Genomic DNA, 27,139 nt, shown 5'->3' with positions numbered 1-27,139 from the left:
TTTCACTGCCCTCACTTTTGTCCTTGAGGTTATGGTCTTGCTTTGCTATTGGACTGAGGATAGAGCCATCTCCTCGCTCCTGTCCTGCTTCACTACCAATGCTACACTCACAGACACAAATACACTAATCATGCATTCATGCATTTTGCTATTATGTACTACAAAGAACAAATGGTGGCCTAGACATGATAGTAGATTGAGTTCTCTCAAACCTAAAGTGCAGTTCTTTTCACTTCTGCTCATGAGAGTTGGATCATCTGGGAGTATGATGTGGATAAGTCATCCATGATCTATTGATGTTGACTTACCCTATCTTAGTAAGGAAGTGTGAATTGCTCCACCTCCGAGTTGGATAAAATCAAACTTGATTTCCATCTCTATGAAAGTAGGAAAATGTGCTTATGTCGCTATGATTCACAATGGTGTGGGATTGATAGCAACAACAGAGATAGTTTAGGGTGTGTTTGTTTAGTGGCAAACCTCTAGTGGGAAAATATGAGTTTTACCACTAGAGATTTGCCGAGTAAATTTATAATGGAAAAATTTCAATTTGCCAGTGTTTGTTTGCAAAAATTTATAGTGGGAAAATATGAGATTTGCAAGTTTTGTCAGTGTTTGTTTACATGGTTTTTCTCTAGTGGCAAATGACATTTCAACTTTTTAGAGATATTTTTTCTTTTGGTTTTCAAACTCAATGAAGTATAACAAAAGCAAAAAATAAAATAAAAATACAAAATAATATTATTAATCTTATTAGGCACTCAAAAGCATCCTCATCTCTTTGGACTCAACTTGAGATGAGAACAAGTAATTACAACGGATAACCACCCATCTTTATGTTCTTGTTTTGGCCTCATAAACCTCATATTAGCATCCTTAGTCTGCTGGTCGTGATAAAAGATTGAGGTAGAGCAATAGCCTTTCCAAGATTACCACAATCGAAGCCACTAAATGCAAGGTTTCCAGCAACAAGAGGAACATTCATTGGCATTGACATTTAGAAGTCTGAAACAATAACCTAACCAATTACGTTTGAAGGCCAAATAATATGGATTCAGACAACATATATGCAAACACTAAATCAGCACACACCACACAGTCACACATAGTCACACCCTCACAAAGACACACACAAAGAAGCGGTAAGAGTAGTAGCAAAGACAACACCAAGAAGCACCAACAGCGGTAGCAACAACTAGAACCCCAAGCGGCGAAGAAGAAGACTACCGCAAAGCACGACCAACACCAGTCCACACTACCAGCAGCAGCAACACCACCACACTACCACCACTAGACAACACACACACACTCTCTCTCTCTCACACACACACACACACACACACACACACACACACACACACACACACACACACACCACACATATCACCACACACCACACATATCACACACACACACACACAACACACCACCACACACCACACACACACACACACACACACACACACACACACACACACACACACACACCATCATTCACAGAGTCCACAGGCAAGCTAGCTTGTCTCCCCCTTTCTAAAACACATCGACAAATAGTTAAATATCTCAAATGATAAGTAGAATTAAGGATAACTTCATTTTTAGCATATGCGTGCAACATACACCACCTGCCAGCACCACCTCCTACCATAAACACCACCACCACACTACCAGCAAGACACCACCACTTAACAATAAAATTCCAAAAGTAAAAACAAGACCACTTCACAGTAAAACATCATCCATAATTACTTGCAACTAATCACATAATCAATCAAACACCAAATCATTATCTTAAGTAAACATGAATAACTAAATTAACAACCTCAAATTCAGTCAACATGAATAGCTAAATTAACAACTTGGGAAAAAAAAACCCCTTAAGTAAACATGAATAACTAAATTAACAACCTCAAATTCAGTCAACATGAATAGCTAAATTAACAACTTCGGGAATAAAAAAACCTTGTTTAATGGGAAAATATGGTTTGCCACCCCCACATTTGCCACTAAACAAACACAGCCTTTAGTGTCAAAAGTGCAATTGAGCTTAATCCACATCTAGCTAAGCAGCAAAAGATTGGCAGCATATATGATTGTGGTAAGGATCGGAATGCAAAAGAGCTATTAGGGCATCACCAATACAGGCCCTCAAAATAGAGGGCCACGTCAGCTTTTTGAAGGTGTGTTTAGAGGAGACAAGAGACATAGAGGACCCTTATATTTTAGTTTATACAATGCAAACCTTTATATTAAATAGTAAATTTGGTATAAGCTTTCAGTTGATGTGAAACTGGTATAGTGGAAGTATGTTTAACATGTGAGTTGCATATTCTGGGTTCGAGTGGGGGTTCGAACACGGACTATTTCAACTGAAATCCGGATCCTTTAAAATTGTGATAGAAATAAAAATATCTTTCCCGGATGGTAACCCTCAAATTTAAAGATAGAGAGGCTTATAAAGCCCCATTGGTGATGCACTGATGCCCTTAGTACGTACTTTTGAGGAGCATAACACTGGTCCAAAAGTCCAAAGTAGCATATTCATTGAGCTAGAGGACCGAGTGCACCGTTCGTCCCAGTGCAAGTCTATTTTCTTCGGAAACACACTTGCATGTTCTCGTTTTCTATTACAACGCCACGGCTTCATAAAACCCCTTATTTCTATATCCAATTTCTCTCACAAAACATGTATTCTTCGTCTTCAAAAATAATTGCCGAGTACGCAAAATCAAACCGTTCTTCATGCAAAAATGTTCCAAAACCATACCATCAAAAACACTACGCTTGGGTTTAGTAAACAGAGACGAAAGAGGTTTCAATATGACTAAATGGCACCACTTAAATTGCTTTCCTTCCTCCCTCAATTCAGTTGAAAATATTACTGGGTTTTCATTATTAAACTCAATTGATCAAGAATCGTTGATAAATTTCGCGAAAAGTCCTAAACGAAAAGCCGAAGAAATCGAAGGCGAAAACGACGAAATAAGTGGGAAGAAAACAAAGGGTGTGGAGATAGAGATAGAGATTGTGTTTAGTGATTCTGATGTGAAGAATGAGTATAAGGGTATTACATTGATGAATAAATGGAAAGCTTTTGAGACTGTTATATTTTTAGAGAGAGATGAAGGTTTAGTAGATTCTAAGAAGATTGCTGCATTTGATTTTGATGGGTGTCTTGCCAATACTAATGTGAAGAGAGTTGGTGAGAATGCATGGTCATTAATGTATGGTTGTATACCTGATAAGTTGAAAAGTTTGCATGGAGATGGTTATAAGGTTGTGATATTTACGAATGAATCGAATATTGATAGGTGGAAGAATAAAAGAAAAGTTGCAATTGATTCCAAGGTTGGAAGGTTGAATAATTTCATTAAGTGCGTTGGAGTGCCGGTTCAGGTGTTTATAGCTTGTGGTTATGGAGGAGAAGATCGGTATCGGAAGCCTAAAACTGGAATGTGGAGATTGATGGAGAAGCATCTTAATTCTGGGAACGAGATTGATATGGATGAGTCGTTTTATGTTGGGGATGCGGCGGGGAGAGTTGGTGATCATAGTGATGCAGATATCAAATTTGCAGAGGCGATTGGGCTGAAGTTTTATGTTCCTGAGGATTATTTTGAAGTGTAGACTGATGTTTGGTAAGACTACTTTAATTTGGTTGTTTTGGTCCTGGATCTAAGTTTTGTGTAGTTTTTGAGCTATACTTGTTTGATAACTCTGTGCAACTGTTAAAGTTGCTAGTTCTATTTAACTCTTTGGTATATAAAGGTTTCTGGTAGTGTTCATTATGTTTAACTCTTTGGGACCTAGTAAAGATTTCTGTTGAAGTGTTCATAACAAAATAGATACATTATAAAACTTTGTTTACTTGATCAGACAACAGGAAAAAATAAAACAGACTAAGTAAGTTTCCAGATTAATGGTAGAAAATGAAGCATCTCGCTTCTTTACTTCTTTGTCAGACTAAGCACCTACCTGCTATTAGAATTTGCCCTTGTCCTATCTGAGCAAAACGTCTCTTTTAGTAGGGTTATCACTGTGATCCTTTGTATGCACTCCTCATTCTAAAGTTACTGGAGATTGTAGCAACTGTATGGTTCTATGAGAATATGCACCCAGGGGCGGCCCTGACACTTTGGGGGCCCAAGCCTGATGTTGAGAAGGTTTGAACTCTAGAACAACAACTTGAAAACTAGTGTCAGTACCATATGAGCTAAATCCTTTTACACATCTACTGTTTACTAAGGTAATACATAGTATAATTGCCTGGAGAATGAGGCCTTATTTTTTAACCAACTTCCGGGGCCCCAGCCGGTCGCCTGTGTCGACTGTCCTCAGGGCTGCCCCTGTATGCGCCCTTGCCAGTTACCCCAACAGGGATTGAAGTGATATTATTACTAGTAGAAGAATAGCCTTACTGAGACCTCTGCTCGGGCTTATGATTCCGCTTAGTTATGAATTAGTTACATGATTGCAAATTAGTTCATTATTTTGTTGCCGCAAAGAATGTTTTGCTCTTAAAGTTACAACATGCATATTTCACAAATAGTTACAAATACAATTCTGAATGTAGTACGCAGTAGTCCCAGTCCCTTATGTTTTAAATCTAAACTACAGCATGTGCTGCTTAGTAGTCTATGCTGTTAAAAAACAGATCTGGATATATATAACAAAGTTACACCATATTCAACTAAATAAACATTGAGAGCATAAAACAACAACATGAAGTCTAGCTAGATTTACAAACCTAAATTTACAGCCAAAAAAAAAGGGGGGTAAAACACAAGAAGCAACTTGAAAATTCTAAGTTCTGATTTAGCAACATAAATCTTCTTTCCCAGTCATCGATACCTTCGATAGAGAGGGCTGTACATGTAGCGTTCCGCAAACTTTAGAAGATTCTTAGGTTGAGGAAGATGAGTAGCCAAACCTGTTGGAATAAATAAAGTATTAAGCACATAGTTCTACAATTTAATAGGGTCATACTTCATGTGAACTATTTGGTGCAACGAAGCTCACCAAGCTCATATGCTTTAGCGGCTACTTTAGCTGCGATATGTGCTGAAAATTTTATGATATTAGAAATTGGTGGATAAATCATTTGCTTTTCAAGATTTTCTTCTGTCACCTGCCCTGCTAAAGCTTCCGCTGTTTCAAGAGGGAAAAAAAGTACTAAGAGGGTTAGATGTGCAGTTGTTAACTGGTTATAGGCAGTAAAAAGATGCTCATGGAATGAACACAACTCGAATAAGAAAGCTACACTGTAGAAAAATCATGTAGGTATATTGTAAGTGTCAAGCTTCCTCTGCTTTCTCTCTGAATCAGTTATTCCTCCTGTCCCGTGGGCTGAAGTTGCGTGAGCATGATTCTATTGATACACAACCATGGAGCAATATAGCATTTTTCACAACACGTTTGACTTTGAGGGTAAAGAGCTCACTTGTTAACCTTAACTGGCGAAGATGGATGACATCCAAGGAATAATGTTAAAGAAGTATTGTTATCATAGTCGAATTTGTCTTATGAATTGCTCTGTTGTACACTGAAGATCTAAGGCAATAGCATCAAGGAAGGATGTGCGTGTTGAAGACTCTAACAGAATTACATCTGCTGTTTAGAAATGTATTTGCAGAAATCTTCCTTAAGTTGTATAGATGTAGGTTTGGATGGAAGAGCGAGGGTCTGTCACCAAACCAAATCAATCTAGTTTTGAAAAAGGTTTTATGCTTTTATGATCATGCCCATATATGCCGTGAATTGACGTCACAACTATAAGCTAAAATCTAATGCCCAACATGCTCTTGACCAGGAAGTGTTTCTTCTTAATCGATGCAGAAGGAGCCTTTAAATGTTGGGATCTGACTTTTTTTTTTTGATTGGCAAGCCTATTTTAAATGAGATCAATAACTCTTTGATGCTGGCGGGGTTCGAGCCCTAGACCTCTGATATCATCACCCAAAGGTTTTACCGACTTTGCTAGTCGGCACCAGCAAGTCTGACTCTTTTGCTGGTTGGTTTATTTACCACTTCATTATGTGTTTTGCATACTTCCAGGCAGCCAAAAGCATTTCGTCATGAACATGGATTGCGCCTGAGATGACCAGACCCAAGCCAAATCTAGGGAAGATATAAGCATTATTTGCCTGAGAATAAAGAAGATAAAATAAAAGAGTATGAGCCAAGTAGCCAACTACTAAGTATCCCACCATCTCTTGTGTCAAAGAAAGATCACATGGATATAGATTAAATGGACGATTTGACAAGTTTGGAATTTAGACCTGCCCCGGCACAAACATCTTTCCGTTATATTTGGCAGGATCAAATGGGCTTCCACTAGCAAATATTGCAGAACCCTGCGAATTGTTTAAGGTTTTGTCAGTTTTAGTACGCATCTTGATTGACTGTGAAATGCTAGATTAAAGGAAGTTGAATTTACCTTACTCCATGTGTAAGCTTCTTCGGCTGTACACTCGGACTTTGAAGTTGGGTTAAATAGAGCAAGGATAACTGAATTCTGTATGTCATGATTCCAATTAAGACAAAGTTTCTCTACTAGGATTCTGCTTGGAAGAGAATTTATACCTTGTTAATGGATGCCATGGCCTCAATCACTTCTTTTGTGAATGATTTTCCGATTCCAGACGAACCAATCAAAACTGTCGGCTTGATTGCCTAAGTTGAATAGACATTTGACATGTAAAACACCTACTTTCAGACTTCCCCATGTAAGGCGTATATAGTTCGTAAAGCAGCTCACGCACCTTAATAGCATCTACGAGGTTTTTGACTGGCTCATGCTCATGAGCCCAAGGCTTCTTGAATGGTTGGAGTGATTCCATAGGACTCCTAACAACCAGCCCCTGTCACATAGTTTAAGTTGCAGCAAGTTAATAAAAAACTAAACTAAAAACGGAAAGGAGATAACATAGGTGTAATATGCATAAACTGTACCTTGGAGTCTATCGGCCAAATCTTTTTGCGCACCTCTTCCAATGTGCCTTTGCTCTGTGCCCGGAATCAAACTTAGACTTCGTAACTAATTAATCTACTTTAACTGCTAACACTGAATATAACAATGATGAAGATCCAGAGGAGAGTGTGGATTACCTGTTTCGACATCTGTAGAGCAATGAGTTCAGCTATACCGGTACCAGCCTGCAACCAATGAAAAGAACACATACTCCGAGCTGAATCAGAAACCTAACCAGATTATCAATGGAAGTACAAGTGTATAACCCCTTCACAGGTACGATATGAGTAGGATTTTTTCAAAATTATTAAGCATCGAGTGGAAGTAGATACATGTAGATTCGTTTTTTGTATCCCAAGGTCGTGTCCAATAATTAGAAACTGGAAAAAGAAGAAATACTAGAAACAGAAGGACTTGTAGACTACATTTAACAAATTTTACCCACCTCTCCAGCTCCATGTAACAAAAAAGTATGTTCATCTAAGGTTCCACCAACCAACTTCAGTGCTGCAACAATCCCTGCAAGGACCACAGATACTGTACCCTGAGGAAAAGAAAATTGGTACACATGGATTAGCTATGGCTTCCAGACTTCCAAACAACGTTAACTCAGCAGTTTACCTGTATATCATTGTTAAATACAAGATGCGTTGAGCGGTATCTTGCAAGCAGCGGAAATGCATTGTGGTGGCAAAGTCTTCAAACTGTAGATTTTTTTTTTTGAAATATTCAGAAACTATGAACTACATGACCAACTTCTTGTTCACCTCTAAATTGTCTTAAAAACCTTTTTAAGTAACTAAGCATGTCTAACCAACAACGAGAACTGATGACTAACCTGTATGAGGACCTTCTCCCCATAGTTCTGCTTAACTGTGCACATGAATTCATGTAGAAGTTCATTGTATTCCTAGAGTGCAATATATGAGGACACGTTTAAGTACAAGTGGTAGGTATATACAAACTAGTGTTACTTGTAATTATCGAAAAAAAAAACTAGTGTTACTTGTCAAATATAGCATCAAGCGTGAAAATAAACTCAAAAAATGCATAGAACCTGCCCACTTGCCCTTTTCTGCCTTAGTCCAATGTAAAACTCATCCTTCAAAAGTTGCTCATTGTTTGTTCCCACATCAATAGTTACAGGCAAGCACTGTACAACAAGTTGTTTTGTTCATGAAAAAAAAAAAATGGAGCCTGTTGAGAAATTATAAGGGGGGTATACATTTTTGGTCAAGTGTGTTTTCAGAGGGTACTACTACACAATTTGAATCAGGGAAAATAATACAAACTGCAAATAAAATTTTCTGACATTTTTATTTTATTTATTTTGTCATTCTACTGTCTATTTGCAGATAACGCTTACTGAAGAAGGACGAACACCTCCAAGTGCTGAGAGCAAGTTTTCCTACAGGTATTCCCATTCCCTGAAAATAAATGCACATTTATGGTACCATATACTCAAAATACATGAAGATTGAGGTGATGATCATAGGTACCTGACAACCAAGATCTCCAAGTCCCAATATTCGTTCACCATCCGTAACCCCAATATATAACTTATTGGATAGTCCTCTTTGGCCAGTACTTCAATACCTCAAGAATCTTACCTCTGCAGTACCCCAGTCGATCTTAACTTCATGTGTACAATAATGTAAAGAGATAAGAAGGCATTCCACATTTGAGTTGGAATATAGCATACCTCTCCTTCAAACTGATATAAAGAGCCTGAGGATGCCTAAAGATGCTCCCATATTTCTGGCAAGCCTCGCCAACAGTTGGTGTGTATACAACTGGGAGCAATTCCTCAACATTATCAATAAGAAGCTTGTAGAACTAGAACAACCTTTCATTCTTCTCCTATATGCCTTTTGTTTTTTCTGGTGTATGTAGTAGTCGTGTACTAAATTTCTGACATTGGGTATGGATGGACTATCTGATAAATACGAGGAAGGGCCGAGTAGTTTATAAAATGTGTTGAGACGCATGCAGGCCCTAACAATCTTGATTTCATAAGATGTCCATGCTTTAATTGTGAGAACCACCTTAATGAGGTTAGAAGATCTACAAAATTTTATTGTTGGTGTTATCATAAATCTTAGTAATTATGACTGTCTTTTCTTTCTTTGGAATTCTTTATGACGAATTTGTGAGTTGTGGTGATGTCGAATTTGTGAACCTTTTATCCTTCATAAGAGCTAATATGCATGAGAAAACTCAAATTATTATAGAAAGCTTGCTAATTACAAGTGGAAAGAAAATTGTTCTTATCCGTATGAATTGCGTGATTTTATCTTGTTTATAGACCCTTTGTCTTTATATATATATTATAGCTCTATCCTCTTCAATTGAGGAAGCGTTTTTAGAGTGTCCACGTGTCATGGCTAATTAAGAAAAAGTAGGAGATAAAATAGGAAACAAATATTTATTTTTATCCTTATATATATATTATAGTTATACCTTTATAGAGATTCCAATTTTTTCTAAACTCTATTACTAAATATAAAAAAGTAGGATATAAATAAGGAAACAATCCCATCAATAGTTTTACAGACTCTCTAACTTTTTCTAAACACTATAACTAATTACGAAAAAACTATCCCATTTAGAATTTCACCGAATCTCCAACTTTTCCTAAACAATATAACTAATTACGAAAAAAAAAAAAAAAAAGGAGACAAAAAATTAAATTGTTAAAAACAATAACTTTCACCGAAAACAATTTTTCTAAAATCCTTTCGATTTGATGCACAATCCACTGTGTGATTTAGACATTTATTCAGTTAAAGATTTAAAAAATCACAATTACGGCCACAATAATTACGACGTATTTCAATTCCTTAGATCTATATTATAGTTATACTCTCACCAGTCTATTTTTTGGAACACTCGCAGAGACTCCAATTTTTCTAAACTCTATTACTACTTTTAAAAAAGTAGGATATAAATAAGAAAACAATCCCATCTAAAGTTTCAGAGAGTCTCTAACTTTTCCTAAATACTATAACTAATTACAGAAAAATAATCTCATATAGAGTTTCACCGAGTCTCCAACTTTTCCTAAACAATATAGTTAATTACGAAAAAAAAAATATAAGACAAAAAACTAAATTGCTAAAAATAATAGTTTCCACCGAAAACGATTTTCCTAAAACCCTTTTGATTTGATGCGTCATCCACAATGAAATTTAAACATTTATTTATAGTCAAGGATTCCAAAAATCACTATTCTGACCATAATAATTACGACATATTCCAATTAAATTTATAAATTTATAAATTTTCAATACGATATATATATATATATATATATATATATATATATATATATATATATATATATAGTTTTCGAACCCGTCCTACGAACGGGTGCCGTTATATTAAATTATTCTAAAAAATATTAGCAACTATGCATAGCTATGAGATATGAAAATTATTTTAATTACTCATTCAAATTAAAAGGGAAGCAGCAGATATTGATAAAACCCATTAGTTAATTTCTGATTTTATTTTTGTAATATACATTGATTAGAGCAATTTATTTGTTCAAAGATACCTGTCATTCTTTCCCTGTGGTTTGATGATTGGGGATAGCTCTTAAACTCCATTTGTACACAAAACCTTGGCTAAAAAATGATTACATTTATTACTAAAAATATGATTCCATATATGTAAAAATGTTTGATAAGTCATCTCATCTCCAAGATCGAACAGATAATTACGTAGAGAGAATCATAACTCTACCATTCCCTCTTTATAATTGCCTTTAGATAATTTCTTCTTCTTGAATTTGTATGCACTGATTTCTAAGCATGTCGATTCTTTTCGCAATCGAAGTTTGTTGCAATTTTTTTTTTCTATTTCTTCAGTAGTTATAGTGAACTATTTCAAAGCCTATCTCATTTGTGCATAAAATCAATTGCTTTTTCGATGTTGAATTTTCTGAATCTTCTCGAGTTGTTGAATTTCCTTCTAATTGGTGATTGTCTTTGATGTTAAAGATTGGAACGTCAATTGATATTTAATATTTTGGTGCAGTGCATCAGCATATCTTTGAATTTTAGAGGGATAAGTTTTTGAAATTGAATTCGTTGCATCAATTTATAGATCAATTTATTGTTAGTAAAACACTTAAAAATTACAATTAAGCAAAAAAATATGAATGTTAAATCTGTTTACCTTTTTATTGAATTTGTTGAGACTTAAGTATCGTTCTTTATTCTCCTTGATCATGAGTTTGGTATTGTCTAAAATAATACTTCTAATATCTGTACTGGATATTCTGCGACGTGCTTCAATTCTTCTAGCCTAAACTTTAAAAAGTTAGTGATATATAACATATGAAATAAAAAAACTTGCCTCTGTTCGTTGTTTGATATTCATTGATTTCTCGAGGAATTCGATTGTTTATTGTTGTTCTTTGAAGAACTTTCGCTTGATTTTCAACTCCTTGAAGTTGTAGTCAACAACTTCGAATTCATTAACTTTTTGTGTAAATTCAATTGCCCGTCTTGCTGCAGTGTTTTCAGTCTCTTCAATGGATTTTGATGGTACTCCTTTAAAACTTATGATTTAAGACGCACCTTCCACACCAACTACATCATTTCTCACCCTGACGCTTGCATTGTACATTCCGTTATGTATTGAACTTTCGTAAATAGGTTGATCCAGATTTAGCTTTTTCATTATTTCTTCCAGCATAGGTTTGAATGACACTTCAATCCCTCCTGAATATTGCTCTGTTCTCATCTCCATAGTGATCCTTTTATGTGTTTTTGTATAAGATAGCCAAGAAAAAATGTTATGTTCACATTGTAGTAAGTAGAAGATTATTTTTTTAATCGAAATAACTAAATGTAGCAATACACATTCAGAAAAAAAAAGATACTTGTTTTAAAAAATCGTACATTTTATGCTTCTTGTAGATCCATATTTAGAACAGTATATCAACTTATTAGACATGATATGGCAGAATTATAAAAATTTAATAGGCAATATTGGAAAACTTTATTTGATTCATGTATTGGTAAAACTACTCTGCCTTATGGATGTGGCATTTGGAGTAAAAATACTCAACTGATACTTTCGAAACAAAGCGAAGGAAAGGGCCGAGTAATATAAGAGGTCGACTAAGAGTAAATTGCCTTTATAAATTTTGTCGATTCGATTCGGAAAGAAAGGGACTGAGAGAGAAAGAAACATCGGTTTATTTTTCCCTATTATTTGTTGTTTACGTGTTGGCATGGTTAATGAGAAGAGTTGAAAGATATGGGGAAGGCAGGAAATTGGATTAAAAACTTCTTGACGGGGAAAGAAAGAGAATGGTGGTAGGGAGGTCGTGTTAAGAATCGGCATTGTTCATATTCATTTGAGTTCCCTACGGTACCGTTGCTCCCACCACCCCTAAAGAGAAGCGGAGATGGAGTTTTGAAGATCGGCAACAACATCCGGGGATATCGGTTCTATGGACTTAATTCCTACGACTCTGCGAATCGCGGTCGCGATCTATGTTGGAAACGGAGGAATGATGAGGAGGCCGAGTTCGGTGAGCATTTCGTGGCTTTCGTAGCGTCTTGTAATGATGCGGTCATGGCGGTTTGATAGCGGCCGCCGTTACCCAATTACGTTAAACTTCAAGAAGAAGATCAAGTGCAATTCAAAGAGGTGCCGCCGCCAATCGGGATACATGCATTCTTCCGTGCGTATCTAGTATAATTTTCAAAATAATCACCATTTGTCAATATAAAGATTACCAATTAGAAGTCTCGTGTTAGATAAATCAACTCTCAGTATCTTCCATTGCAATGAGGGCAAGGAAAACGCTTTGTGCAATTGAAAAGGTGGTGAAGTTGCAAGCACTTGTAAGGGGTTACCTTGTGAGAAAGCGGGCTGCTAGGACCCTCGGTGTATGCAATCCTTGGTGGATTAAAAGGCTAGAGCTCGAGCCAGGAGGAGCCGGATGGTCGAGGAAACACATCTCCTTGCCCATAGGTCATCAAACTACGAGAAATTTGTTGCGGGGCAAATCACATTCGACCAACATATAATGTAAGCCTTCTAGAAATCAGTCCATATGTTAAACATTTCTATATAAATAAAATTACCACATACATCCTAATCGAAAATAGTTTGCACTACTTAAGAGCATAACCACTATTATGATGGGAGAATCTCTCTTATAAATGAAAGCAATACAAATTCTTCACCCTTTAATCTGCAATCTGATTTTTACGCATGTAGATGGATAGACACATTGAAGACAATGTCAAGGTTGTGGAAATGGATTTTTGGGCAATCTAGAGGGAGTACAAAGAGCGGGAATGGCTATTTAACCAACGATCATGTTGAAAAGGCGGATCAAAGATATTCACCACATCATTACGCAGAACTAAAGCAAAACTGTCTCTGCCACATGTTATTAGCAAAGATGAGCCCTAATGCCTACAGTAGACATTTTGATGATTACTCAGTGAGTACAGAACATAGCAACTCTTGTCACAACTCAAGTGTGTCAAAACCTGATCCAAGTTTATTAATTATCTTTCAGTTTTGGTCAAAGCTATTGTAATAATGATGCTTTCTAGCTTAAACCTTTTTTCATCTGTTGCAGCTAGCTGTTCTAGCAGGAGATTTCCTGCTTTCTAGAGCTTATGTAACACTTGGTTCATTGATATTGAAATTATTCTTATCCGGAAAATAAACATTATTTTGATATTGAAATTATATATCTAAAGCTAATATAGTTGATATGGTAATTCCATTGATTTGTATTTGTGTTTAATTTTTCTGTTTGTAAACTTTCAACCCCTAAGCCAGCCTTACATGTTGTTCTGTACTCATGTAAAATATAAGAACAAACCTTAATCCCATAAAATATAATTTTGATTTCCTACCCCGTGTTTTCAAGTGTATCTCGTGTGGAGTGTGTGGAGCACTCCTTGGTGCTTGTTGGATCCATGGAAATCCTGATTAGAGAAAAAGGAGTCAGAAAGAAGCTTGATGGAAGTAGAGGATGGGATTATACATGAGTTATTTGCTGGTGACATTACGCACCCAAAGTCAAAAGAGATCAAGGAAGCACTGGAGGATCTTTTACAGACATCATTTGGACTATTTACTACGACTGTTGGAATCCCCATTAGGATTGTAAAGAACCTTAGAGTGTGTGAGGATTTCCACACTGTGATGCGTGGTGCGTCTCTGATTATGAGGAGAGAGATTGTTGAGGGATAACATGAGGTTTCACCATTTTCATAATCGATTGTGCTCTTGTGGTAATTTGTGGTGATTTAGGAGAGTTTATATAATGGAGTTGCAAAACTACCCCGATAATACTAAAAAAATCTAGACATCTAAGAATGTTGCTGACTGCCTAATTCTTTCGCACTCCCAGTGTTATGTTTTTTTTTTTAAAGATCTTATGGTATTTGGCATTAGAATACTGAAGGAGGAACTCACTATCTCATTAATATTTGGAAGACACTGTCCAGTATTTACATTGTTGAATGTTCAGGGCATCCACTTATTTACAATTACTCACTTCTTTTTGTTGGAAATAATGTTGGATAAACGCCCACCAGGATAAAGATAAACCACTAGGATAAGGATAACCATCTGATATGGGATGAGTGTAGGACTCTATCCTATCTGATGTTAGATGAGTATAGGACTCTATCCTATCTGATATTAGATGAGTATAGGACTCTATCCTATCGATATTTGATGAGTATGGGAGAATCTATATAAATAGGAGGTGGGACCCCTCACATAAATAGATCATCCCATATTGATCATCCCAACAACAAAAAGCTCTCTCTCTTTTTAATGGTGGCCTCCAACATTTTCTAAAGAAGAAATAGGTAATTTGTGGAGATTCCATAGGTGATAACCTCCCTAGCCATCATCGGTTCTTGGTTCTTGGTTCGTGAACAAAAGGTTGCTTCCGTTAAGTGGTTGGAACTTGACTTGACAAAGTTAAGAAGAAGAAGATCTTGAGTATGCCAAGAACATCATCTTCTCCCGTAGATCAAAGCTTGGAACTTCAAATTGAAAGTCGTGACCAAGGTACGATCTTACGTTTTTTCAATTATTTATTTCATGCATGTGATATAGTGTAATTATACATATCGTAGGAATCATGCATGAGATATCGGTAAAAACCCTACACTTTTAGAAGGTTAACAAATGAAACACAATGCTATGATACGAATACCTACTCCAAAGGTGACAAATGACTTATATTTTTTTCGATATCGAACACAATATAACTTGAAGTAGTCGAATTGGAAAAGTGAGCGTGCTAATATTATAAAATTAAACTAAAAATTAACGGACTCAATAGTTACAAACTTTCATAAATAAGAAGTGTTAAACCTCGGCCATTAAAAAAATACTATGTGACCAACATAATAAAGTTTTGGTATTAAAGTACTAATCCTCATGGTTTTCTTTTCTTTATTATGGAACTCTCCATGCCTTTCATTCATTTAATTTTTTCTTTGAGATAATATATTTTTTCTTTGTTGTGTTTATCATCAACTAAACAATCTAGCATAATATTTTTGAGGATGTCAAGTTGATTCTGTTTCTCTTCAACTTCTATTCTTTTCTTCATAAGTTCTTTGAAATTGAAGTCTTTAATTTCCATATCACGTTCATTCTTTATACGTTCATCCTTTATAAATTCTCTGCTTTTGCAATAGAATATGTTGGGCTTCCATCAATTTCTTTAATTCTCTGCATGTTTGAATAATAGAATATGTTGGACTTTTTGAATCATCCATTCATGAATTATGAATTTGTTAGACCTGGATTTTGTTGAATGTTAAGTCCCGCTTCTAGAATTTCCTTTAGCATTTTTTTTTTTTGCAATATACATAATAAAATGAAGTCAATAAATAATTTTGAAATTTGGATTTTTGAGTTTTTTATATGTGTAGTTAAATTGTTTTTTTAGGTTAATATATTATGTTTTACTAGTTGATTGGAAGTTTTTTGAAAGGGCATTTTGTATATCTCTTAAAATTTTGATATTTTGGAGCGGTCAGCTTCTCCTTTGGTAAATGAATCGTTAACGTGTTGGGTATTTTGAAATTTGGATTAAAGTTTTATGGTGTGAGCACGCAAAACTTTGGGTCCAGTTGTTGCAAATCACACCCGTACAATTCAATTGGTAAATGAATCGTTAAAGCATTACCTAAAGCACATAAATTTTAAATTAAATTTTTATTATTTTAATAAGGCTAAATCACATTATTTTAAATTAGATTTTTTTTAAAGGTAGAAGCTATTGTGTTTAGAAACCTATAAGTATACTATTACTGTTGGGCCTGGGCCCAACAAATTATAACATATGTTTTATATCTCAAATTCAATTCAAATTTGAATTGCTACTTCTTTTTCCCACGCAGCTTCCTTTTACACTAAATTGCTCCAATCTTCATGGTAAGATATGTATCTGATTATGTGGATGTTACTCACACTTCAAAATCTTGGACGTTTCTTGATTCAATGGCAGAGGAGCAAAACAATAGTGATCACTTTTCAAGGGTTTATGATATTGACAAAGATTTAATCAAGAATACTTCCACCCCAGCAGTTTTTAATCAAGATCCAGATTTGAAACTCTATGAGAAGAATATTAATAGTCAAGATGATGATGATGATGATGACGCAGCTTCAATGGATTCAGTGTTATGTGTTTCCGGATCTAGGCTACTTAAGAAAGGTTTCACACAGAATGATTGCACAAGTTAGTATCTTTTTTCGCATTATTAATTTGCTTTCTTGATTATAATTTCTTAATTAGGGTTTAATTTGCATTGTATGTTCTAGAAAAGTATATAATTGAGTAATGTTGAGCATTCTTTTTTTGGCCTCAGTTATTTGACTGGTACGCTTGTTAGAATATTTTTGTTGAATTGTCGTGGTTAGAAACACTAAATTTGAGGGATCATAATTTTGCTTCTGGATACACCTCTAGTTAAAGAATTAATGTAAAGGGCATACCATTAGTAAAAGAGAATGATCTTAGAATATTCAACTATCCACAGTTTGTGCTCAAGAGTCTCTATCACTTTTATTAACTAAGAAGTTGTATTCTTTGGGGTCTGTCAGTTTAAAAGGCTTTATTGAGGATGTATATAGTATAATATGTTACTCTGCAATTAGGTTGGGTTGGAGGAGAAAGTTGTTCTTGTCCGTAGAATTATCGGCAACGCGTGGTGCTTTGATGGTGTGTAGTTTTGAGAGGTGTATCTATTGAAAGAATCCATTGATTGTAAAAGTTTGATACAAATTTTTTGGAGATGGAATCTAGGATTAGGGGTTTTGACTTTTGAGAGGTGGTAAAAGTCGATGAAACCGTTTGTGAGGTGTCGGGTTTGAATGTTACCTACTTTTTTTTTTACTGATGATATAACTATATAAGAAACAGTAGGAACATATTTATTGGTCCACGTAACCGTGTCGGCCGCATTATTAGCCGTGTGTACATCCTTTTTACGGTTGTTCTGGAAATTGGAAAGAAGGAACGAAAATTTTGAACGACTCTGTATATGTCCTAAAATAAATATTTCATTAAGTTATGATGAACTATAGATAATTCAAATTGAAAAAACAAAAATATAAATTTGATGGATCTAACTCTGTGCTAATCCTCATCCAATATAGAATTCAGCTTGAAAAACACTACGTTAATCCTCATCCAAATTTGATGGATTATTTGGGATGCTTAGGTAGTCCATATCCCAATTTGGTCCTCCTATAAGCAATGCTTCATTTATTGACTTCAAATAGGTATTTTCTTTTCTCAAGTTTTCAATATATTGATGAAGTTGTTTTTCAATAGTATTTGCTTTATGTAGCTCTTCACGTTTAGTAATGACTTCTTTGTGGTTGACGTCTAAAACCTCAAATTTGTATACCTGCTATAGAAAGCGGATAGCATTTCCTGCAGCTGCATTTTCTAAGTCCACTTTCTTAGTTTGATACGTTCCCGGAAATGATTGGCTTATAGGATAATTCGGATTTTTGAAGATTTCTCTCATTATCGGCAAATCTATTATGACATCTGCCGTGTATTGGTTGTTTTCAATCTTTGATATGTAAACTGGTTCTCCCTGAATTTTTTCCTTGATTAGAATTTCCTTCAACGCTGTCTTGAGTGAAATTTTGTGTTTGGTTTCATACTCCATGAGCTGCATTTTAAAAATTACATTAGTTTATATTATCTAGAAATATGCAGTATCACCATTGACAGGGCATATAGTAATTTGGTATTTTTAGAACATGCAAATTTTAGGTTTTGTTTTATTGATGGATCTTTTACTGTTTTGTAGGCTTTGTGGGAGGATACCAAATGTGTGTCAAAGTGGGCTATAGTGAATAGGTGCAGGTATATATATACCACTAAACTTTGTTCCAGCATTACATAATTTTGATATAAAAACATGAATTTTTTATACTCTAGTTACATATATATACTATACCGTACCTTATACACACACACCTTTCCCCCTTAAAATAAAATTTTAAAGCATATGGATGATTTGAAAGTTGATATGTTCTCCTTAGGTCTGCTTTTATATTTCATATAATTTCATCAATAATTGTCGTGTTGGATTGATTGACTCAATAGCTTTAACTCGAGACTTGTCTCTCCCACAGTCCCACTGATTTCACAATATTGAGAAGAATTATAAAGAAGAGGGGTTCCAGGAACAGTTAATAGTGAGTGGCTGTTACACTATTACAGGTCTTAAGTTCAATATAGTTCAATATAATTTTGAATTAATAGAATAATAAAAAACAAACCGTTACAGGCTTATGCTAATATCTCATTTGTTTAAACTTTAATATTATTATTTGAATCATAAAAAGAAATCTACAAAATTATTAAATAAGATACTGGAAAAGAAATAGTTTACCTTATCCATTTTTGTTAACTCTTTTCAAGCCTTGATTGAATATCTTCTATTGTATGCAATGAAAAAAGAAAAAGAACTTCGATTATATATGTAAAACTAATGTAAATCAGACTAAAAGAAAAAACTGAAAGTTTACCTTTGTTTTTTGTTTTGTGTTAGGAGGATCGTTGGTTTTTTATATATATAGGTTTGTTTAGGTTTTTTTATGTCATTAGAAGTTTAGTATTAATAGGATTCTTATTAGATAGGTTTGTTTAGGAAGTTAAGTATAAATAGGATTCTTTTGGTAGAAGAAGTCCTTATGTAGGCCTGGGAATTAGACCGTATACTTCCTTGCTAGTCCAGGAGATCTTTCTCAGGCAGTGAAGTTCGGCTACAAAGTTGATAAACACTTTATGAAAGGTCCGTGTAAGATAAGAAAAGAAAATAAAAGGAAAGAAGAAAGAATCCATGCACAAATGCATAAACACAAAATGAGATCAGGCTATACACCATTCTTCTTCATATGCAACAGTTCTTTAAATTTTAGACTACCAATCTAGGCTAACTTTTACTAAACTTGCTACTGATTCTTCATTGCATTCTTAAATATGTATTGTGTTGTGTGTGTGTGGTGGGGATTTTGTTGGCGTTGCTTGGGTTCGGTTGTAATCAACAATCTCTACTATAAAGAGGTTATAAATAAAAAATTGATTGAATATAAAATACAGCAGCATCATGAATCCAAACCCAAGATGCTTCTTGAAGTAGGATCATCCAATATCAAAAGCAGCACCCTCACACCTTCCTGCGACTTGGAATTGAGAAAATCCTCTATAGTGACATCTGATCCAGAAGCAACATCTCGAATTAATCAGACTTTGTGGTACACTGTCCAACCAGTAATATAAATCAAGCGCCGGGCTTGACTAATTGCATTGAATATGTCATACCAACATTTCCCGTACTCATAAGGCACCCCACCTTCGAGGTTCAAAGCTGGAAGGCAACCATCAGGAACATTGGCATCTTGGTATAATGTTAGCTTCCCTCCTTGCCTGAGGGAAGTATGTACCTAGAACTCCTGGCAGTCAGTCTCTCAATTGGTATGTATTGAATAGATATCTTCAATCTGACTCGTGGTTACATGGCTTCTGTTTGACATATTAAGGATTTGAAAAGATCCTTCAATTTTGTTTCTTGATATTATATTTTTTCTCTTTGTGATTGCCACGACTCCAATAACTTGGGACCCCACAATATCACCATCCTTAACAACAAAAATGTGCTTCGCATGATGCCAACAGGGACCACTAAAATGTTGTGTCCAAACTGGGTTATCGTTATTACTAATAACGTAAGTTCTGCTGACGACAACATTGGCCACTCAAACAGTGACATAGGGATCACTGTTTACCTTTGATACATGCCCTTCAATTTTGTTTGTAACATTCCCAAGCTGCTTCGCAAACATATTGGTTAAGGTCTTATGAAACATATCCATGTTGGGTAGGTTTTTCGGCTCATAGACCCAAATATTCAAATTCCCATGTAATAGCATAACCTTCAAAGATCCTTTAGACGATGGAACTGGCACAATCTGTAAAGACTGACCATGGCACAATCACAAAAATAATCTACAAAAGCCAAATATTAGAAGTGATCCATTAGCCAAGTTGGGAAGATATTTTATCTATCTGAGGTAACTGTGTGAATACATCTGGCTTTTTAAGTTTGTAATTACATTGATAAAACTTATTGGACTCTATTAATTTGGCCATAGACCATAGTAGTTGAAATTTTCATTACCCATCGAGCAATTTTGATGAAGTTGTCGGTTAGTACTTTGTAGATTTTAAGAGAGAAAGAGAGAGAGACTCGGTCAGTTATATATTCACCCTTTTCATATGAAGGAACTTGTGTACTTTATACTTCCTTGGTAGTCCAGGAGATTAAAACAAATCACATTGGTATCTTCCTCAGGCAGTGAAGTTCGGGTACAAAGTTGATAAACACTTTATGAAAGGTCCGTGTAAGATAATACATTCTTGTGATATACAAAAATATCTAAAGAAAAGAAAATAAAAGGAAAGAAGAAAGAATCCATGCATCAGGCAAAATGAATGTCTAGTACGTGCAAAAACAACAGCGATACTCTAGAAGCACCAAGCTTATTATTAGATAGGCAGATACTCTAAATTCTGATTATGACCAAAGTAGAAACTCCGTTCAAAATGCCTAAGACACCCACCCCACCCCTCTCTAAAGTTAATTCTTAATTCTAAGTACTATTACTCCATAGTTCAGCTCTAGCCCCTGCTCACATCCCAAGGAACTAATGCATATCCATAAATGAACCTTGCCGTTCCCTCTGTGTAGAATGTAGTCTCCTTAGGCAGTCTATTGAAAGCCAGAGTAATCATATTACTATAGTCTCAAACTATCAATGTGATGATTATGATAAGATAGCACCGATGAAGATATCAATACAAAGTGAGAAAACCTACGATTTTCTGACGACTTTTCATATGATGGAAGCTGATGCAAATGTCTTTCCATCGAGATATCTGTTGTCACCTTTGGTCCTCTGCTTGATTCTTAGGTCTAACTCTTTGGAATCAGCTGTGAATGGCATATCTAATGCCTGAGAATCCTAAAAAAGATCTAAGGATGTTGGCTACATACTTTTACTGATGTATTTACTTGCTTCCTGCATTAAAAGTATAATAATCATAATAAGAAAGTCTCTCATAATTTGGTCCTAGGCGTAGTCAACCATGATGCTTGCATCTAGTCAGGTTCTTTAATAGCAACTCAGCCGATTGAACAGTTGATGTATGTCTTTAACTTACCTTGTTTCTTACTTCCATATATCCAGTATAAGATGTTTCTTAATATTAAGTTGTGATTTTTGCTGCCTTATTTAGGTTTACTGTTGATGAGGGTGGCCGAAGGATGTCTGTTGCTCAATACTTCCAAGATAAGTATGATGTCAAGCTGCGGTATGGTCATTGGCCAGCCCTTCAAGTGGGAAGTGATTCAAAGCCAGCATACATTCCTATGGAGGTTTTTTTTTTTTTACTCAAGTCCTTTATGATATACATGATTATGTAATCCTATGTTTCCCAATTGCCTTGGTGCTTCTAATTCAGAAGTGTGTTTGGATGCAGATGGCTTTGCATAATGATTATAAAAATGATGTCTTCTCTAAAGAATTCGGGATTGAAGTGATTCCCCAATTGGTAGTAATTTAGAATGCAAGGGTGTTACCTGCACCAATGGTAATTATGCTCTAGGATATTCTTGTTATTTACTTCTGATTTATGCTGCTTAGGTAATATGTTATTATTTTTTTTTGTTTTTTCAGTTGAAGTACCATGATACTAGTCGAGATGTCAGGCTGCAGCCTCGTATGGGTCAGTGGAATATGATTAACGCAGTTAAATGTCTATTATATATTTGATTTTTATGACTCCTGCTGAGCTTTAGGTGTTGTCACAGTTGAACTATTTCGTTAATAGTTTATCACATTTTTCATGCTGCTCTAAATATATGAGCTTTACATTTTCATCATCAGTAACCATTGATAGTATTTAAAATTATCCTTAATTTTGTGGGGGAATTATTGTATTATGATAATTTCTATACTTCTTGAGATGGTTAAAATAGCTTGTCTCCTTGGATGAGTATGAAGTATGAACCAACAGCCAGGCCAATCTGTTTTCATCTTCTGATTTTATCCATTGTTAATTGGTTTGAGTGTTTGACTAAAAGACTTAATTCCTCTATGCTACCCATGGTTGGGAAGAGATAGTAGGGAATACATGAAAATTGTGGTGGTCAACATATGGAAAAGCTAGTTGTGAAGTCTTGGTTATCATCTCAAGTATCATTGCACTTCCAAGAATTGATGTAACAAAGTAAATTACCAAGTTCACTTTGTGGTTTTGCCTTTCCGCCAGATTTGCTACTTTTTCTACAAAAATGTCGCATTCGGTGTTACTGTCTTCTTGTTCGAGGCATATACGTCATTCTCTGGGCAGGCTGCATATAATGATTGGTATTTGTCCTTTTACAATGTCTTATTCACTGCACTTCCAACTCTTGCTCTGGGAGTTTTAGACCAAGATGTTTCTACACGGTTTTGTATCAAGGTATTTCCTTTATACGACTTGTTTTTTGATTGTAAAGTTAAGGTGATGAATGGTAATTTTAATTATTTCTTTCATTTGTCAGTTTCCCCTCTTGTATCAAGAAGGTGTTCAGAATGTACTTTTGAGCTGGCGACGGATACTTGGCTGGATGTTCAATGGGTTGACCATGTCCCCTCTTGTATGAAGAAGGTGTTCAGAATGTAGTTTTGAGCTGGCGACGGATACTTGGCTGGATGTTCAATGGGGTGACCAGTGCCGTCATTATCTTCTTTTTCTGCACTAAAGCACTTGCTTACCTGGCCTTTCGCAAATGTGGTGAGACTGTTGGCATGGATATTCTGGGAACCACAATGTATACCTTGTGTTGTCTGGGTTGTAAACGTTCAGATGGCAATCTCTCTCAGTTACTTCACACTGATACAACATATCGTCATCTGGGGTAGTGTTTTTAATTGGTACCTCTTCTCCTTTGCCTATGGTTCTATGCCTCCCAATCTATCAACAAATGCCTACAAAGTCTTCCTTATAGCTTGTTCTCCTGCACCATCTTACTGGCTCCTTGTGTTGTTTGTGGTGATTGCTGCGGTTATTCCTTACTACTCATATACAGCAATTACAATGCGTTTCTTCCCCATGTATCATCAAATGATTCAGTGGATAAGACAGGAGGGTCAGTCTAATGATCCTGAATACTGCAACATGGTGCATCAAAGATGTATTCGGCCAACGACAGTAGGTTTTACTGCAAGAGCGGAAGCAAGATCCAGAAGCCAAAGAAAATGAGGACACGGTGTATCTTCATATCAACACATACACACCTCCTCCAAGTCAGATTTCATCAAGGCGGTATTCTTTTGTTCCTGTGAATGGACTTGCTTTACCATTTTCTTCTTTTGATTAGCATCTCTTGCTACCTATTCTTCCGCCCATCTGTTTTTTTGATAATATTCCCATGTCACGTAAACCTTAAGGATTACTAAATGTTTATCACCTTTTATAAAGAAGATTATGTTATTTTGTGGCTTAGAGTGCAAGTATAGGAATAGGAATTTATGAATTGTACTCAAATTGAACTCACAAATTTCAGATTGAATTAATGAATTAAAGTAAATAAATCCAAAGACACTACTAAATACCTCAAATAGTTTAAAACCTAAACATCATTAATGTATCTCAAAGTACAGAAGTTGTTGATGAAATATGAATAAATCCTAATAAAATTCCTAGTAATCTTCCATCCTAAGGCGATATTTTTCATCCTTTGATCTCTTTGTTGTCCTCATTTTTCTCTGTTTCTGAATCTTTACGAGATTTTTTTGATGGAGGATTTTCTTCAACATAGTCTTCATCGTCTTCTAATATATCCATAACGCTAAATGAATTGAAGGGAACTTTTCTTTTATACTATACTCATTCAGCTTAACTTTGAAAATATACTCCTTCCCCGCATTCTTTTCAAACTTTTCCTTAATTTCTTCAGTACTTTTTCCCTGTTTTTTGACAAAATAAATATAGGTACGGTTCAATTACGAACTTTGTATCATTTTATAAATTAATTTTTCATATTAAGTCATGTACTTGCCTAAGAAGTCAGCTCCATTATTTTTTGGATAGGAAACTCGACTATTTTCTGCGCCTTTTTACCAAAGACAACAAAAGCTGTTTGATCTCCACTTTCATCTTGTACGCATAGTTTAAGTAGGTATCTGTTGATGTTTTAAAGTTGGAATTAGTAATGAATTATAAAATCGAAGATGTAGTATTTATTAGTGATTTCTTTACCTGTCTTGTGGAGTCTTGTATGTTGTTTCACAATTAGTACAAAAAGGTTCCGATTCTTTGTCAACATGCTTATAAGTGCAGTTCTCGCATGATTTGTAGCTCCACTGGTTTCCAAATATCTTCACAAACTTTGCCCTGCAAGTGAATTGCTTTCCCTGCAAAAAATATGTTTATTAGTTCAGTTTTTATTAATTTCAGCACGGTATTATTTATGCATTTACTTGGTATACCTAATTGTGTGTTTCTTTTCCTAGTGAAATTAGCTCCGAAATTGAGACTCTGTCTTGATTCATTAGTTCTTTCATTGAAGTAGGTTCGTCTGTCACTGCTTGTTCAATTTGAACTCTTGTATTTCTAATTTGATATCTACAAAAAACAAATTAGGGATAAGTCATATTTGTTAATGGTTTTGTGAGGAATAGTAATGCTTGTGTTAACGAATATCACCTATTTCTCATCTGGTCAACATGGCCAAAATGTTCCAAATTCAAGTGCAACTTTGTCGCAGATGTTAAACAAAGTTTGTATTCCTCTGTAAAATATGAAAATTCAAAACATTAGATTTGTACTTACTTCCATTATATATGTTTAACAGTCTATATAACTGATGATTAAGAATTGTACTTACTTCCAATCATTTTCAGGTATAATGATGTGATGATGAGCATCATATCTTCTTCTTGATTGCTGATATTTGCCAGTCTATTGGAGTTGTCACCCCATAAAGCTATAGTAAGTTCACTTCCCCTAATTACGTATTTACATAGTTATATGTGTAAGAAATTAAGTTAAAAAATAATTTATGTAGATTTTGTTTACCTTTCATTTTGTATTGTGATTTCCCTAAATCCCTGAGGTTTCTTTGGCCCAACTCTGATAAGTTTTCCTATGAAATCTGATTTATAGACATTGTTAGAAATTAGTTATAATAAACAATAGGGTATGTATAAAGAAATCACCTTTGGTATGAAAAACTGAGATATCCTTTGTTTTCATAAGATCTTCAAATCCTACGAACGAAAAATTATATCTGTTGAATGTTGTCCCAATTTCTTTCGAAGGAGATACTATAGTATCTTTTGTGAAAGAAATAGTGTACTTAGATCTTACTGGACGATATCTTCCGGTTGTTTCTTTGACTTCAAATTTATCAATTACAAATATGTCTCCTTATATCAGTTTCTTTTCAAACATGTGTTGGATTCCTAGTGAAATCTTTGCATGAATTTGATTCGACTGTACAATGTAATATAAGTGGATTAAAATTCAAAAATTCTTTTGATATAAAAGAAGTAATTTTTTGAGTATGTTCTACCTTTTCGTCAAGTAGCAGTATGTGTAGACCATATGATTGTGTCTTGTCCTGTAGATTAACAACTTCCCACATTCTGCTTATGCGTGCTCGAACCTTCCAACTGCCAGATTTGTAGTTCACCTCATCGAAAAAATTGAATTTCCAGTCATAATGTTCTGTTACAGTATATCCAGCTATTAGAATTACAATTCTTATCACAATTATGATGAATATACAACCGTTTTGCTATGTATGCATGTATAGATGTATTATTTATGCTGAGTTCATGGATTAAAATAACAACAATTTACTAATACTATTAAAAAATCTAATAAGATTGAAAAAGAAATTATTGTCATGTGTACCTTTTCTCTGTAGTAACTCTATTAGACACCAATTTGTAATATCATGGATCAATGTACATGCCCACTAACTCATGTGTCTAAGGCTGAACCTTAGCCACATGACTTCCCATTAACGTACATTAATTTATGTCCAAATTCGTTTCTTATTAAGGAGATAATTATCAGTTGAGAATTATATTCAATTACAATTACTTGAGCTACAATAAGTCTCTGCTCTACACATATAAATACAAAACTATTTTTCATACATAACTATATTCTTGAGACTTGATCCCATTGATAATTTGGGTGTGTAGGACTGTAGGCAACCGAAATGTACAATCTCATAATTCACTCAATCACTATCACTTTTCTCACTACTTTTCTACGTTATTCATATCTTTCGTCATCACCTAGTGTTTTGATCATATTTGGTCGAAACATGCATCAACTCCAAGAACCTCGGATTGTCTTCCTTAATATCGGAAGACAATCTGGTTGGTATCTCCTCATCAGAAGATGTTTTAACAAATAAAGACTTATAATTGGTCATAAGCTGGACGATTATGTATCCACACACTCTCCTTTTCTATACTCATTTCAACTTATGTATAATTACACTATATCACATGCATAAAATAGTGTACCTTGTTCACAACTTTCAATTTGAAGTTCCAAGCTTTGATCTA

The 27,139-nt window shown here is 35.0% G+C and overlaps 1 protein-coding gene, 1 long non-coding RNA gene and 3 pseudogenes across 4 annotated transcripts in view; 4 read left to right on the top strand and 1 right to left on the bottom strand.

Moving 5' to 3' along the window:
- Positions 1-2,557: 2,557 nt before the first annotated feature.
- LOC147507415 (polynucleotide 3'-phosphatase ZDP pseudogene) lies at positions 2,558-9,368 on the top strand (annotated as a pseudogene). The gene is made up of 2 exons (XR_015217652.1): positions 2,558-3,638; positions 8,326-9,368. The product of XR_015217652.1 is annotated as a polynucleotide 3'-phosphatase ZDP pseudogene (transcript).
- Positions 2,664-11,725, bottom strand: LOC147507414 (NADP-dependent malic enzyme-like; annotated as a pseudogene). The gene is made up of 16 exons (XR_015215341.1): positions 11,554-11,725; positions 8,673-8,763; positions 8,470-8,557; positions 8,028-8,123; positions 7,809-7,880; positions 7,592-7,674; positions 7,416-7,514; positions 7,108-7,155; positions 6,952-7,005; positions 6,762-6,860; positions 6,583-6,672; positions 6,437-6,514; positions 6,279-6,353; positions 6,025-6,143; positions 5,020-5,148; positions 2,664-4,930 (listed from the first exon to the last, which is right to left on the bottom strand). The product of XR_015215341.1 is annotated as an NADP-dependent malic enzyme-like (transcript).
- Positions 11,726-12,644: 919 nt separating this feature from the next.
- The window catches only part of LOC147507410 (uncharacterized), a 53,369-nt gene continuing 38,874 nt past the window's right edge, over positions 12,645-27,139 (top strand). Inside the window, exon 1 of the long non-coding RNA XR_015217655.1 lies at positions 12,645-12,679. This is a non-coding gene — a long non-coding RNA (uncharacterized LOC147507410). The remainder of the gene's footprint in view (positions 12,680-27,139) is intronic.
- Positions 16,488-23,250, top strand: LOC147507413 (protein argonaute MEL1-like). Its single transcript, XM_086600120.1, has 7 exons — positions 16,488-16,721; positions 18,310-18,365; positions 21,804-21,942; positions 22,047-22,157; positions 22,244-22,292; positions 22,839-23,030; positions 23,113-23,250. The coding sequence occupies exons 1-4, from the start codon at positions 16,599-16,601 to the stop codon at positions 22,128-22,130; spliced, it is 402 nt and encodes a 133-aa protein (XP_086456246.1). The 5' UTR covers positions 16,488-16,598; the 3' UTR covers positions 22,131-22,157; positions 22,244-22,292; positions 22,839-23,030; positions 23,113-23,250.
- LOC147507412 (putative phospholipid-transporting ATPase 9 pseudogene) lies at positions 23,195-24,044 on the top strand (annotated as a pseudogene).

This window comes from Coptis chinensis, chromosome 3, assembly GCF_015680905.1.
Source record: "Coptis chinensis isolate HL-2020 chromosome 3, ASM1568090v1, whole genome shotgun sequence".
NCBI classification, from domain to species: domain Eukaryota; kingdom Viridiplantae; phylum Streptophyta; class Magnoliopsida; order Ranunculales; family Ranunculaceae; genus Coptis; species Coptis chinensis.
This window is presented reverse-complemented; position numbering and strand designations above follow the sequence as displayed.

Bases quoted from the DNA above. Each gene is read 5' to 3' on its own strand.
- LOC147507413 (XM_086600120.1), top strand. From the start codon at position 16,599: ATGAGAAGAATATTAATAGTCAAGATGATGATGATGATGATGACGCAG. The intron at 16,722-18,309 runs GTTAGTATCTTT...ACTGTTTTGTAG, and splicing joins CACACAGAATGATTGCACAA to GCTTTGTGGGAGGATACCAA. The intron at 21,943-22,046 runs GTTTTTTTTTTT...GTTTGGATGCAG, and splicing joins CAGCATACATTCCTATGGAG to ATGGCTTTGCATAATGATTA.